The sequence below is a fragment of the Punica granatum genome, chromosome 6 (assembly GCF_007655135.1).
Source record: "Punica granatum isolate Tunisia-2019 chromosome 6, ASM765513v2, whole genome shotgun sequence".
NCBI classification, from domain to species: Eukaryota; Viridiplantae; Streptophyta; class Magnoliopsida; order Myrtales; family Lythraceae; genus Punica; species Punica granatum.
The window spans coordinates 24,215,064-24,230,087 of NC_045132.1; the positions used below are offsets into that span (position 1 = coordinate 24,215,064).

The 15,024-nt window shown below is 42.1% G+C and overlaps 2 protein-coding genes and 1 pseudogene across 7 annotated transcripts; 1 reads left to right on the plus strand and 2 right to left on the minus strand.

Moving 5' to 3' along the window:
* Positions 1 to 371: 371 nt before the first annotated feature.
* LOC116212293 lies at positions 372 to 2,391 on the plus strand (annotated as a pseudogene).
* A 2,642-nt stretch (positions 2,392 to 5,033) lies between these two features.
* On the minus strand, positions 5,034 to 6,458 carry LOC116211636. 5 transcript variants are annotated; one of them, XR_004157712.1, is made up of 5 exons: positions 6,319 to 6,458; positions 5,892 to 5,988; positions 5,746 to 5,805; positions 5,256 to 5,481; positions 5,034 to 5,091 (listed from the first exon to the last, which is right to left on the minus strand). XR_004157712.1 is itself a non-coding variant. In XM_031546098.1 (4 exons), exons 1-4 carry the CDS (start codon positions 6,453 to 6,455, stop codon positions 5,425 to 5,427), a joined length of 297 nt encoding a protein of 98 aa, XP_031401958.1. In that variant the 5' UTR covers positions 6,456 to 6,458; the 3' UTR covers positions 5,255 to 5,424. The 5 variants fall into 5 exon arrangements, 1 of the variants encoding a protein (XP_031401958.1); XR_004157714.1 differs by having other exon boundaries at positions 6,297 to 6,458; XR_004157715.1 differs by having other exon boundaries at positions 6,287 to 6,458.
* A 5,216-nt stretch (positions 6,459 to 11,674) lies between these two features.
* On the minus strand, positions 11,675 to 14,708 carry LOC116211828. Of its 2 annotated transcripts, none has more exons than XM_031546355.1 (9): positions 14,520 to 14,708; positions 14,139 to 14,255; positions 13,694 to 13,793; positions 13,500 to 13,559; positions 13,175 to 13,237; positions 12,876 to 13,076; positions 12,667 to 12,778; positions 12,357 to 12,565; positions 11,675 to 12,085 (listed from the first exon to the last, which is right to left on the minus strand). In XM_031546355.1, exons 2-9 carry the CDS (start codon positions 14,246 to 14,248, stop codon positions 11,993 to 11,995), a joined length of 948 nt encoding a protein of 315 aa, XP_031402215.1. In that variant the 5' UTR covers positions 14,249 to 14,255; positions 14,520 to 14,708; the 3' UTR covers positions 11,675 to 11,992. The 2 variants fall into 2 exon arrangements, with proteins under 2 accessions (XP_031402215.1, XP_031402216.1); XM_031546356.1 differs by having other exon boundaries at positions 14,139 to 14,283.
* Between the last annotated feature and the right edge of the window lie 316 nt (positions 14,709 to 15,024).

The following is a 15,024-nucleotide window of genomic DNA, read 5'->3' on the forward strand; positions in this document are numbered from 1 at the left end:
ATGCTACTGAAGATTACAATTAGTCGCTCTGAATCGACATTTTTTTATGGAAACCAATAATTGCGAGACCGTCTATAACACTCAAAACACATTCGAAAGTAACAGAAATGTCGCAAATTGCTAAACACGGACGAATTTACTAATTGCGCGTAGTAAATATGCCTACTGGAAAGCTGCCGATCGATCCCAAGGCTTTGCACAACTTCTCCAACAAAGTGAAAGTATACATCCAATGGATGACGCCTGACTCTCTCATTTTCTTCCGGTAACTTCTCCTGAGCCAGGGGTATCCATGGGATGTAACTAGCACTATCTAACTCACTGAAAAGCCGGGGAATAGCCATCGGCAAACCTTTAGAAGTTAGAAAGAGATGGGAGAAGGGAAAATGGAGAGAGAACAATACTGGAAGAAGCGAATGGGTAGGCCCACATGAATGTGTAGGCCCATTAAGGCTCTTGCGCTTTAAATTATCTGCACGAGTAAAATAATGTAATATATTACATACTACATAATTGTGTGTCTGCTCGCTTCGCGCGTGGGAAACAGGAAGAAGGAGTAGAAAGAAAGTGGCAACATCGCCGCCTCCCTCCTCCTCCCGCTCTCCCCCTCCTCCCCTCCATCCTCAGCCAAAGGTAATCGGATGCCCCTCCTCAGCTCACAAGTGGTGTGATTATCTAGTTCCCCCCTTTTCTCTGTTCTTGCTCTTCCACTGCACGTGAACGATTTTTAGTTCGACCAGAGTATATTGGGTTTTTTGATGATGGTGACGATCCATGAATCGTTCTCGATATATGGATGAACGGGTTTACCCTGTCTGTCTGTCCCTATCTCTCTCTCTCTCTCTCTCTCTCTCACCACCCTCTCTCTCTCGAAGTCGAATGGGCCGTTGCAAGTAAACAGCACGAATGATGGAATCGACGATGCGACTGAATCAGTCAAAAATTGTTTGAGAGCATTCACAAATATTCCTCTGTTGGATTCTTCAAAGCATAGTAATAGCATAAGAAAAGAAGGGGTTGTTGTGGGTTGGGGGGGGTGGTGGTTGGTTGCCGCAGACGGGAGGGTTTAAACTTTAGATTATTACTTGTGGGGAGGGGGAGAGAGAGAGAGAGAGAGAGAGAGAGATGTGAACTTATAACCATTCTCACCCGGTTGATTTGATACATCGAGGGTGCTCCTAATTACTGACGACTAATTTTTTCTTCTCATTGCATGCAGTTTCAACTCCTCCTGCGACATGTTGATGCCCACGAGAACTATTGGAACATCGAGATATGGAAGATCAAGAAGCTGATCAAGGACCTTGACGCTGCCCAAGGGAACGGGACCAGCATAATCTCGCTTATTATTCCTCCCGGGGACCAGATCTCCCCGTGTCACGATGATGCTCCAAGATGAGTACGAGACAGCCACGAAGAGCCAGAGTCCAGCGAATCTTCTCGGAGCCATAACTTCCACCCCGCAAAGGCTCGAGCTTTACGGCGAGGTTCCCCCCAATGGCCTCGTCCTCAATGCTGGAACGGTTCTGACCGAGGATGGGATAGAGAAGAACGTGAACATTGATTTTGAGGAGCCCTTTAAGGCCCATCAATGCATCGCTGTATCTGCGTGATAGCAAGTTCCACACCAAGGCCCTGTTTGAATTGCTGTCGTCTGACCATAAGTTTGGGTTCATTATAATGGATGGGAACGGTACTACTCTCTTCAGGACCCTGAGTGGCAACTCCCCGAAAGTGCTTCACAAGTTCAGCGTGGAAGATCCCTCAAGGAAGCGCGACCGAGAAGGGCAGTCCGCCCTCCCATTCGCGGGTTTGGGATTGGAAAAATGCAAAAATTATTTCCGTAAAACGGCTGAGCTGGCAACGCAGTCTTTCATCGACCCCTCAACTGGCCAGCCTGAGGTGACAGGCCTGTTCCTTGCGGGGGCCGCTAGCTTCAAGGTTGGGCTGAGTGACATACGCATGCTCGACCCTCGCTTAGGAGCAAAGATCCTTGATATTTATCATACCAGATCTGGAGAGGAGTACGCGTTCGATGTGGCCATTCGCCTTTCTTTAGAGACCATTAACATTGTGAACACCATCCCCGAGAGAAAGTTATTGGGGAAGTACTCTGAGGAGATACGTCAAGATCCGCGAAGATGTGTTTCCGAGGTGGACAAAACACTCGAAGCTCTTGAGATGGGTGCCATCGAGATACTCATTGTCTTGGATTTCCTTTCCATCGACCGTTACACCTTGAAGAACACCTCAACAGGTGAGGTTTTGGTCAAATACCTGAACCGGTACGAGGAGCGCGACAAGGACATCCTTTGTGATTCAGCCACCTCAGGGGGGCTGGTGGTTCAGGAGAAGATGTCCTTGGTGGATTGGCTTGCAAATGAGCATTAGAGGTTTGGGCGTGTACTCAGGTTTGTAATCGACACAATTGGTCCAGGATTTCTGTTTGGGAAGCAGTTCGGGGGTATTGCGGGTATCCTCCGCTACCAACTCGAGGATGGCAAAGAGAAGAATGACCATTGATTTTGAGCCCTTTGGCCCCATGAATGCATTGCTGTATCCGGTGCACAGCATGTTCAACACTATGAGGCCATGAAAGAATTGCTGCAGTCGGACCATATGATCGGGTTTATTGTAATGGAGGTGATGGTGCTGATGGTGCTCTCTTCGGGACTCGGTGCGGGAGCTCCCGAGAAGTGCTTTACAAGTTCACTGAGGAGGAAATTAGTACCGCCGCCGAAGGGGCACAGAGAGGAGAGCCGCTGTCGCCCCATCAATATGCCTGGCTGCAGCTGAGGAAACGTGACCGGGCTATTGGAAGAACAATTGACCTGGTCCCCCCCATTCTTCATCGACCCTGCAACGGGCCAACCTAATGTGTCAGTGCTCAGGCCTGATCCTGGCAGGGGCTGCTGGCTTCAAGATTTTTCTGTCTCTGTTTTTCGGCGACTTGGACTCGCGCTTGCGTTCAAAGATTCTTAATGTTGTTGATGTCCCTGATGGAGGGGAAAGGGGGTTCAATCAGGCCATTGAGCTTTCTGCCTGCTGATGATAGTGCCGATGGGGTTTCCTGCCAACTGGAGCTGATATATGGTCTTTTGTTTATTCTGTAATATTTGCATATGCATTTTAGTTCGCGTGTTAAGGTACATTAAATTAATTTCTCATTTATGGTAAGCAACAGATATAATCTTTTACTTGTTTGTGAGAATTTTAAAAATAAATTAGTTCGAAAAGCGATGCCAATCTCAGAAGTACATTCGTCCTCCATCTAGTGGTTGTTGGATGTGATTGGTGGACATCTTCGGCAATGGCGGAGGCCATCCATGATCCATCATACGACACTTCTCGTCTTCTTAATCCAAATCACAGAAACAGTTTTATAAAACGAGAGTGATAATTAAAGCTTGCTGAAGTTCTTGATTTTCTTCCGATTGATACATGTCGTTATTGATTTGCCCCCGCAAAACAAAATCAATTGTCATTTTGGAGCATTAACAAAAAATAAACATTTAAAAATATGTAAACATTAATTATTATTATTATATATGTATATATATGTCGGTAATTGTTTTTTCTTTTTCAGATTATTGGTGCACGAAGAAATATAATGATCGAAGCATGTTGAAAAATACACTGCAAGTTGTGAATTATCTAGTTAAATAAAATGGGCAAAAGTCCATTGGTACATCCTTTACGATCATGAAATTTGGTTTTGATCAAAGGAGCACCGGCGCAAAATGTTCTTTAACCTTACATCCACCTTTCGTTGCAATGGGAACTCCGCTCGACCGGACATCACCATGCAATTAAGGAAATCGGTGGACAAAGTCTAATCAATCATTCGAGGATCGTACAGTATGACAAACAAGAGTATTAGCATTTAGCCATCGAGCCAGTTGCCAAAGGCTAATGAATCAGTCGAAGATATCATACTTTGTAACTAACAAGAGTATTAGCTATCAAACCGTGTTAGGGCCCCTAACCAGATTCCTGTCGTTGGACCCATCATTAGGGAGCCCATATAGGTAAGGCAAGGTGATGGTCTCTATGGCATTATCCATTCCTGCATGAGAGTTATCAGATCACGGGCCTGTAACCCTTGCAATCTCTTTCGTTATCCTCCTCTGCTTCAGGTTCCGGAACACTACAGGGCCGCAGGATCGCAAAATCTCATCTGATGACGGAGCTCAAAGTCTAGACTCATCAGTTTGGATAAGAAATTACTCACGAAGGTCGGAAAATTAAATGAATCCCCATAACTTGGGAGTGTGGATCTTCCAGTGAAACAAAACAGCTCGATGCAACTTGGAGAACTTACATGAATAGATTATGAGCAATGAATATTAAAGGACTTCCAAATGGGATTTCGGGACGAGACAACCGATCAACACGAGCAAGGGATTCCAACAGCCGGGATTTAAGAGTTCTGTAGCATTATCAATAAAAGAAAAAAACAAGAGAAAAAAGAGGAGAGCAACTTAATTGCCACTAGGAGTCCTTCCAAAAGCGAAGATTTAACCTGACAAGCACCATTGCACCTGTTCCGTTGCTTGGTGCATTAGAACTTTCAGCAAGGAACCTCTCCAGCTCCCCTCACTGAAGGATACTGGGTCGACCTAGAAGCATCTGAAACATATAGGACATAATACTTTTCCTCCTCCAGCTGCTCCAATGAGCTCATAAGTTCCGAGAAGATGGGTCCCGCACGGTCCATAATGAAACTGCATAAGAATTAAGAGTTCAACCGTATTTCTTCGTTTTTTAAAATATTTTGGTAAACCAGCATGATAATAGATACACTCTTGACTACACAATTTTTCGAGTAACAACATTCTCACCAGATGTATCAATTTCATCTGAACCCGGCGGATTCGCCGAGGCAAATCATGATAAGATCTCTGCATGCCCTTCCCTAAGTCTCCTTCCCCTCCACAGACTAGATAATCATCCAACTTTGAGGTAGTCCCCTCGATTTTCCCGAAGATAGTCTAAACTAAAGCTAACCTCATGCTACTCCTGGAGGGATTGCAGGTCCGAGATTTTCTGAGAACCATCCGCCTGCACAGAGCATGAACCCAGACAAGCAACCTTGGTGATGTCCATATCGAGGCCACAGCTTTCTTTAAACAACCCAGAAACCAGTAGATTTTCCATTGCCTACTCAGACAATGCAGCAATGTAAAGGAGTGCCAGCGAAAAATAGGACTTCGTGTATGAATCCTGTCAGTAACATTTAACCTCCCAGAAGCAACCTTGGTGATGTCCATATCGAGGCCACAGCTTTCTTTAAACCCAGAAACCAGTAGATTTTCCATTGCCTACTCAGACAATGCAGCAATGTAAAGGAGTGCCAGCGAAAAATAGGACTTCGTGTATGAATCCTGTCAGTAACATTTAACCTCCCAGAAGCCGGTAGATTTGTCACTTCATGCGAGCAGGTTCTCCACATCTATTGCTGGAAATATCCGAAGATTGCCGCTACAGGATGAGAAACAGAACCTTATCATCAGATTGGAGAAAAATATCATGACAATACTTGCCATATTGACGCTGGCACAAGTTATATACAAAGAAAGATTCATGCAATTGCAACAAAAAGACCGAGTTGAAAGGATATCCACCATTCACCTTCTTGGACAGGACAATGCTTGTTTCAATCAAAATGAGTTACAAGCTATCCAGACAGAAAAGATGGTCACAATAGCAACATCATAATTAAGAAAGGGTACATGCAATTCCTACCTTTCTACCAACAAAAACGAGAGCCAGATCTGCATGTCGCTGATGTTTCTCTGCCAAGCACTAATATTAATACATTAAAAACTTATTAGCACAATGTAACAAGCTAATTAATATTGCTAGCTAAGAGCACGGTTAAGTCGTTTTACCAGCAAGTGTGACCAGCCTCCTTGACTTGAGATAGTAAAACCTTTGCTAGATCCCCGGGTGATATGGTCTGATAGTCCACAGATTCTGCAACTCCATCTGAAACCCCGTAGCCATTCCTCGGCATAAATATATACTGTATATGGATATTCGCAGCTAAAATAATAGTGGACAAGCAAAGACGGCACAAGTAGACAAAAGCAATCGTTTCAGGAACACATAATCGAGCTGCTCCCATATGATTGCTCAATGAGGGAAAAGGCCAATCAAAATACCGAATGGTATGGTACTTGAATGGTTTATAAGAACAAACCAATCGTTCACAAATCGAGGGCCGGTTATAGAAATTAAGCTTAACTTATAACAACTAATAATGCAATTTAAGAAGAAAAATCACAGGGCTAAACTTGATCAGTAAGGTGAACAGACATCAACTTCGTTTCTTCAAGAGACTTGGAAACAGCATGCCGCCTCTTCGCTTACTTGTTGTAGTGAGGCGACCAAAGGAATGTGGGAACTGTGGATGGCGAGGCCAAGCTAAAAGGAACCAGAGCTACTAGTAACATCAAAGCCACCACCATAGTTGTCCTCGTGGTTACACCAGCTATGCTATATACAATAATAAATCACTAAAAAAGAAAGCTTTAAAAATCAAAAGAATCATTATCAAATTCGGAATTAATGTGAATTATTAATTATGAATGGTATGAGTGGAGAATTAATACGCAATTAACAATTTTAAGTTTTATCCAAAGAAAGAACTCGTTTTCTAGAGAGAGAAGAAGGAAAAAGGGAGGGGTGGGCGAAACTGGGGCCCGCAAAATTTTTTAATACCATAGGGATAGAAATGTCAATCTACATCTATCTACCTATATGATATATAAACTTCACTCTACCCCGATAAATAGGCACAAAATAGTAAATATCTTAGTAATTCAGATTCACAAACACTTACTATATAAGAAAAATGCATAAGAGAATGTAAAAGTTCAAAAGTTTAAAGGATTACTACTCTTTTACTGAATATAATTGAGGATTTTGAATTAATACAACTTTTTAAAAAATTATTTATAAGAAATTTCATGGATAATTGAAACGATAAATATGTATATGAATCTATGTCAAATTGAATTTTGTATCAATTAGGTGTTATATCTTGATCATAAAGGATTATATTTTAATTAATTTGTCACGGCCCCATTAACATGTATTATATGCATCTATCTACCTATATGCTATACAAACTTCATTCCACCCCGATAAATGGGAGCGAAATAGTAAATGTCTTAGTAATTTAAATCCACGAACACTTGATATATAAGAAAAATGCATAGGAGAGTATAAACATAAAAGTTCAAAAATTTAAAGGCTTACTACTCTTTTGCCCGTTGGGCTGGCTTTTGTAACCTCAATGGGCCCATTAACATCTCATTCGTCCCCACATCACTCCTTAATAGGGAGGGAGAGATGCAATAAGGCCCGCTGAGCTTTTGATGCATTAATGAATTATCTCTTTTAATAATAATAATAATGATAATAATTACATGAAAATAGAATTTTCAGAATTTCCTGCTGTGACGAAACTTGTACCCATCCATCCGAATACAAGTAAAGTCTTCACATGCCAGTCCGTTGCGAGGACGAGAAAATAGCCGTGCAAGGCTAAAAGAATGCACACCAAGCTGCCAACAAATGGTATATATGTGCACCGAAATGCATGAAAACCGGCAAGCCGATGGAATTGACATGGCAATTTGATTAAGTTCCTCCTGAACGAGTGGATCGCAAGTGTAAATGAGAATGCCATCAGGATAGTAACTAATCCCTGAGAATCCGGGAAAGCTAGCTCTGTACCAAGTCCGTGTAACTAATTGGTTGCTTGTAGTCGAAGTTAGACCCCAAGTAAAGTAGGTCATGAACTTTTTCTTTGGATGTGAACTTATCCTTGGGAGATCGCACGATAGCAGGCAGCTACATGAGGGTGTGGATCGCCGTCCAAAATTACAACTGTGCATGTGATTGTTTTGTGGAATATTATCGTCGAGTGGGATATACTGCGCTGTATTGAATTTTCATTGGGTTTATACGGACCTGAGCCCATATCCACTTAAAAGCTCAAACTGATAAGTGGCGGTGCCCAAGTCATATATTAACCCATGGATTTTCATTTTATTTTTCGATGTGGGATTTATCCCATTTTTACTCTTCAACACCAGCCCTCACGTGCAACGTGTGGTCTATTTCTACCGACACGTTATCACATACCCTTAGACGCCCACTCTCAATAACTAACCTCGAGCCGGGCTCATCTTCCGTGCTCGGGCGAGAGGGGACTAACACGTGGCGCACTTTGACTGCTCTCGATATTGGGTCGGCATAGTGTGAGCCCACATGGGCACGCGGAAGCGTAACCTGCTTTGATACCATATTAAATTTTCATTGGGTTTATACGGATTTGAGCCCATATCCATTTAAAAGCTCAAGCTGATAAGTGGCGGTACCCGAGTCATATATTAACCCGTTTCGTGTTAGTTCCCTTTCACCCAAGAAAGGAAGATGAGCCCGGCTCGAGGTCAATTGTTGAGGGCGGGTGTTTAAGGGCACATGACAACGTGTGGGCAGAAATAGACCACACGTTGCATGTGAGAGCGGGTGTTGAGGAGTAAAATAGGATAAAATCCCACATCGGAAAAGAAAAGGAAAATTCATGGGTTAATATATGGCTTGAGTACCATCATTTATCAGCTTGAGTTTTTAAGTGGATATGGGCACAAACCCGTATAAGCCAAATGAAAATTTAATATGGTGTCAAAGCCTAGGTTATGCATATACGTGCCTACGCTCTTGTGCGCACCCAGACCCAATATGTCGAGTACAGCCAAAGTGCGCCTCGTGTTAGTCCCCCATCGCCCGAGCACGGAAAAAGAGTCCGGCTCGAGATCAATTGTTGAGGGCGGGTGTTTAAAGGCACGTGACAACATATAGGCAGAAATGGACCACGCATTGCATGTGAAGGCGGGTGTTGAGGAGTAAAATGAGATAAATCCCACATCAGAAAAGAAAAAGAAAATTTATGGGTTAATATATGGATTTGGTACCACCACTTATTAACTTGAGCTTCTAAGTAGATATGTTCTCGGAATCATCGTTTTGGAGAGAATGTGGTTTCTTCTCGCAAGTTTCGTTTCTGTCCTTTGGAGCTCACCATTGCACTCAACAAAGTTTCCAATTGCTACATCTGTTATGTTGCAGATTAATCAAAGGAAAGAAATCAAGTGAAATTTTGAGTTCATGTACGAGATCATGTTAATGATCACATCATTCAGCCACGTCTGTTCGTGGCCGAGGTTGGATCGCACGCTAGGGCCGAGATCATGTGCGAGGCTCTATCCAAGGTTAACGAGGCGGTTGCACGCTCGGTTGGAGATGCGAAAGAGGAGGGAAAATATGAATTTTATTGAAGGGTCGGTTGCACTTGCTAAACTTCAGAATTCGAGATTGAGGCCCAAAAACGTGGTTGTTGGGCCTGGGCCGTATGGGAGGGGACAAAATTGGGCCGGATCTCTGGGATATTTGGCCCACTGTCAGCTTCGCGTAGCCATAGTTGAGGCTTTCAGCTGCAGTCCTCTTTGCACATTAAAATTCTGTTAAAACTGGTTTACCATTAGAACTATTATTCCAAAAACAATTTATGTAACATAACGAGATCGATCATTAATTTTAACTCACTCTCGTCGTGAATTCTAGAGGTATGTATAATGTAGCTGCACTAATCGACGATTTTTGCTCTCTAAGCTGAATGTGGATACTTTTTTTTCGGTGTGTACCCTGGTATTTAGAGCCCAAATGGATCTGACTAATTCAGTTGGGAGATCGAGTATTAAAGGTTATTCTCCCTCCTAATAAATGCGCTTCCCGAGGTTCGAACTTGTGCTCTCCTCCTTACGAGGGTGAGGAGCTTACCACTCAACCAACACTTTTGTTGGTTGAATGTGGATACCTAAATTTGTATCCTCCGAATCAATGGACCGCTTGAGGTGTCTGGCTTGGGTGCCAAAGTAAAGAACTCTGTGCAGCTCGTCAGCTCGACAATTATCTGGACACATTTCTGGATGATGCTTGCTGCAATCGGAAAATATCCGATGAAAGTTTATCGTCCTCTCAAACCAAGTGGCAGTGTAAAGAATCCATAGTTTCTTTCAGTTGATTTCAGGTTCCAAAAGTAAAAGAGTGTTACCAAAGAAAGCCAAAGTTCAAACCCAAAGCTAATTCTCGTTCTTGAATTTCATGGACACGATGATCGCAAACGCACGAACGTACCTAGTATATAATAGGGTGGAAAGCTCCAATTATATATTGATTCCATATGCTCTGGGTGACATACGAAGATGCACAAGCATGTTTGTCAGTCCATATGCCCACGGAGTATACTGAAATCGAAAAGAGGTTCACATTTCATGCGTCGGGACGTACCTTTCTCTGGCATTTCATCAGTAGTACATGCCTGCCCTAACCTTCTGCACAACCATTTGTTGATTCCTCGGGGATCCTTTCGGACTTTATCGCGAATATCTCAGGCTAATCTTGGGACTATTACCTGGACAGTTAGAAAAGAGAAACCTGAACGAGTATTAGGTTAGGTACAGGGAAGATCTAAAGCACGAGACGCCCAGACTTGGCAAACCGAAAAGCGTGTTCAGGATAGCACAAGGGAAATGGATTAAGCTTCAACACCAATATACATGTGATAACATGCATGAATAGGTGATGATGAGCTTATTACTTCACCGAATGAGGCCAAGCTTGTGGAGCCGGAAGAAACATGTAGCCAAGATCAACTTGCCGATTCCATTAACCCCCGTCAGGCCAATCGAGTCTTCTCACAGGGAATATATATAGAACTTTCTTCCTCTTCGAACAGTCGATGGAGATAGATCGGCAAGTCATTCTTGGCTGCATAAGTCTTTCGGCTGTCTACAAGCTAGGGCACAGATGAGAAAATATATAAGACGACGTGAGGCCAATCTATCTCTTCCTGATTGTTATGCGTGTATTTGTTGCGTATATATGGATATATATATATATACATAGAGTTAATTGCACCAGTGGTCCAAAAAGTTTCATGAATATTTCAAATTGGTCCAAAATATTTTTTTGGTAACTTGTTGATATAAAAATTTTCAAAATCGTTTCAATGTTATACATTCCGTCAATTGCCCCCGATGCCGTTAACATTTTACTGACATGGTGCGTCTTATGTGTAACTTTTATTATGTGAAACCAATCATAATGCGTTATGTCATTTAAGAGACATAAAATCTGAAAAAAAAAATCCAATAAAAATACAGAAAATAAAAAAAAAATTATTTTTATAATTTTTATAATTTTTAAAACTTTTAACAAGTGTATTACCCTATTTAGCTATATGTCGAACCCGCTATCAAACCGTGTTAGAACCCTTAACTGGATTCTTGTCGCTGGACCCAACAACCGAAGTTTCCAGAACCCATATAGATAAGGGACGGTGGAGGTGACCGTCTCAATTGTGATATGTCGCTGTCCATTGCTGCACAGGACTTATCAGGTCAGGGGCCTCTAACCCTCGCAATCTCTTTAGTTATCCTGCTCTTCTTCTCGTTCCAGAAAACGACAGGGCCACAGGATTGTCCAATCTCATCTGATGACGGAGCTCGAAATCATGATTCAATCGGTTTGGGGAAGATATTACTCACAAAGGCCGGAAACTGAACGAATGAATGAATAACACAACTTGGGAACGTAAATCTTCCAGTCAAACAAAAAAGCACAATGCAACTTGGAGAACTTACTTGGATAGATTATTCATATGACCAATAGGAGCAGTGAATCTTAAAGAACTTCCGTATGGGAGGTTGGACGAGACACTGATCAACACGAGCAACGAATACTGTGCTCCTTCAGGATAAGAATACAGAAGCAAATTAATGTAAGACTAGGTAGCGTTTGTCTCTCTCTTCTCTCTCTCTCTAGTATAACTACAGAACAAGCTGGAAGCTTTTCAAGGCAATACCAACGCCGACATCATGTACCCCTCCGAAGGATCGAGTGTGATAGAATCACCGAATTAAGATTCCTGAGGTGCCTCGAACCGCGTTGGAGTTTGAATGCCAGACATGCAGCAGAGGCCACTTATCAAGATTATGAGCAGAACGATGCCCTGAAGCATTAGAAGCCATGCCGTTAGAATTATCTCACCATCCAAAACCCAAACAAGCTAAGAATCGAGCACAGTGAAATTAAGCACGTTCAAGACCAAATTGCAACGGATAGTAGGACATCAAAGCGGAGGGTCATTCTCACGGTTTTGCTCAAAATAATCTGGTGTTTCCATAGAGTGCAATAGGGGCGAAAGCATTCTAATAGCCAGGATGTAAGAGTTCTGTGGCATTATCAATAAAAATAAGAGAAAAAAGCAGAGAGCAACTTACAACTAGAAGTCCTTCCAAAAGCGATGATTTAACCTGACAAACACTATCGCATGTTCCGTTGCTTGATGCATTAGAACTTTCAGCGAGGAACCTCTCCAACTCCCTCATTGAAGGATATTGGATCGACCTAGAAGGATCTGAAACATATAGGACAGAATACTTTTCCTTCAGCTGCTCCAAGGAGCTCATAAGTCCCGAGAAGATTTCTCCTGCATGGTCCATAAGGAAAAATCATACGAATTAAAGTTCAACTGTATTCTTCCCTTTCAAAAAATACTTCTGACAAACATAGTTTTTTCAGTAAACATACTTTCTGAACCAGGTGTATCAAATTCATCTGAAGCAGCGGATTCGCCATGGCAAATCATGATCAGATCTGCCTTCCCTTCAAGTCTCCTTTCCCTCCTTGAGACCAGATAATCCTGATCATTTGTTACAGGAGGTAAAAAGAACACATATCACAACTTTGTGGTAACCCCCTCGATTTTCATGAAGATAGTCTAAGCTAAAGATACTCACATGGACGGATTGCAGGTCCGCGATTTTCTGAGAATCATCTGCCTGCACAGAGCATGAACCTAGAAAAGCAACTTTAGTGATGTCTAAATCATGGCCACAGCTTTCTTTGAACCCAGAAACCAGTAGATTTTCCATTGCCTCCTCAGACGATGCAGCAATATAAGGGAATGCCATTGAAAAATTAGACTTTGTGTATGAATCCTGTCAGTAACATTTGCTCTCCCGTTAATATTTAAAATACAATAAAATAGAATATCCAACGAAGATTCCTACAATCATACTTCAAGTACTATTCTCACCTTAAGTAAGTTTACAAAGGCAGGATCTGCGTGTCTATTGCTGGAAATATCCGAAGATTGCAGCTACAGGATATGAGAAACAGAACCTTATCATCAGACTGGAGAAAATAACATGACGATACTTGCCATATTGACAAAGGAACAAGTTATATATAAAAACGGAATCAAGCGACTGCAACAAAATGACCGAGTTAAGGATACCCATCAGAATACCCTCTCGCGCAAGACAATGCATGTTTCAATCAAATTGAGTTACAAGCTATCCAGACAGAGAAGATGGTCTCAATAGCAGCATCACAATTAAGAAAGGGTATACAATTCTTACCTCTCCACCAACAAAAACAAGAGCCAGATCTGCATGCTGCTGATGTCTCTTTGCCGAGCACTAATATATGAACACATTAAAAAGTTATTAGCACAATGTAACAAACTAAGATTGCTAGCAGCTCGTTCTTTATACTTGAACAGATGTGATATCTCAAACATATACAGGCATAAGAGCATAGTAAGTCGTTTTACCAGAAAGTCTGACCAGCCTCCTTGAGATAGTACAGCCTTTGCTAGATCCGTGGGTGATATGGTCTGATAGTCCACAGATTCTGCGACTCCATCTGAAATCCTGTAGCAATTTCTCGGGATAAGCAAATGGATATTCACAGCTAAAATAATAGAGGACAAGGAAAGATGGCATAAGCAGCCTTAGCAACGCAAAATCAGAGCAGCTGTCAGATAATTGCTCAGTGAGTGAAAAGGCCAATCGAAATACTAAATGGAATGGTAGTCGAATGATTTATAAGAACAAACCAATCGTTCACAATTCGAGGCCCGGTCATAGCAATCAAGCATTATATTTAACAATCAATAGTACAATTTAAGAAGAAGAATCTGAACTTCAGTAAGGAAAATAAACATCAGCTTTGTTTCTAAGAGAGACTTGGAAACAGCATGCCGCGTGTTCGCTTACTTGTTATAGTGAGGCGACCAAAGGAATGCTGGAACTGTCGACGGCGAGGCCGAACCAAAAGGAACCAGAGCTGCCAGCAACATCAAAGCCACCACCATAGCTGTCCTCATTCTCTTCCTGCTCCAGATAATCCAAAACCAACAAACTAAGTCCATAACAGTTAATCACCGGAAATTCAAGCACGTATCAGAGGACAAACACAGCATCATCAACATAGATAGGGATGAAATTTCGCAACCGCGCATCCGACGAATCAATAAAATCAAATATCGATAGAAGCTACTGATTGCAAGAGATTAGCAGGAAATTGGTGGGTGCAAATTGAAATCGCAATGAGAATTGGAAAAACGGGAGAACGGAATTGGATCTTCGGGAACTTACCGGAGAAGATGGAGGTGAAGGATACGAAATCAGGAGGCCTGACAGTTGAATCGATTGCCGGCGAAACCGACGGCGCAGAGGTGCCCGACGATCGGATCTGTCTCCGGTGGGATGTCAGAGAGTATCAGCTCCCCCTCACGATTTGCGTAATTTCGCTGTTTTTGTTGTTTTCTCCTTTCATGTCAAGCAGCGCAATAGCCAGGTAAAAAAAAACAAAAATTCAATTTCTTCCATTTTTTCCTTATTATTTTAATTTATTTATTTTAATAATTTATTAATTAATGAATTTTTAAGGAAGAACGTGAAATGGGACCAAATGCATGGGCTGGGCTTGAGAATTAGATGGTCCTGCTTGAGTCCAGCCCAAAGTTCCTTTCAAAGTCCATTGGATCCAAAACCTCCTGAAATGTAATTTATACAATGCGTTTGTTTTCGGAGTTAAAGTCACGAATTTGTGATTGTGATTGTGATTGTAGAAGAAGACAAAAATATATGGGCCCACCAG

Coding starts and splice junctions, on each gene's coding strand:
- LOC116211636 (XM_031546098.1), bottom strand. CDS start 6,455: ATGTTACTAGTAGCTCTGGTTCCTTTTAGCTTGGCCTCGCCATCCACA. Junction 5,806..5,891: donor GAGGCTGGTCACACTTGCTG/GTAAAACGACTT, acceptor TATTAATATTAG/TGCTTGGCAGAGAAACATCA. Junction 5,482..5,745: donor TCGTTTTTGTTGGTAGAAAG/GTAGGAATTGCA, acceptor CTCATCCTGTAG/CGGCAATCTTCGGATATTTC.
- LOC116211828 (XM_031546355.1), bottom strand. CDS start 14,248: ATGAGGACAGCTATGGTGGTGGCTTTGATGTTGCTGGCAGCTCTGGTT. Junction 13,794..14,138: donor TGGTCGCCTCACTATAACAA/GTAAGCGAACAC, acceptor AAATTGCTACAG/GATTTCAGATGGAGTCGCAG. Junction 12,086..12,356: donor TTTTGGAAGGACTTCTAGTT/GTAAGTTGCTCT, acceptor CTAATGCTTCAG/GGCATCGTTCTGCTCATAAT.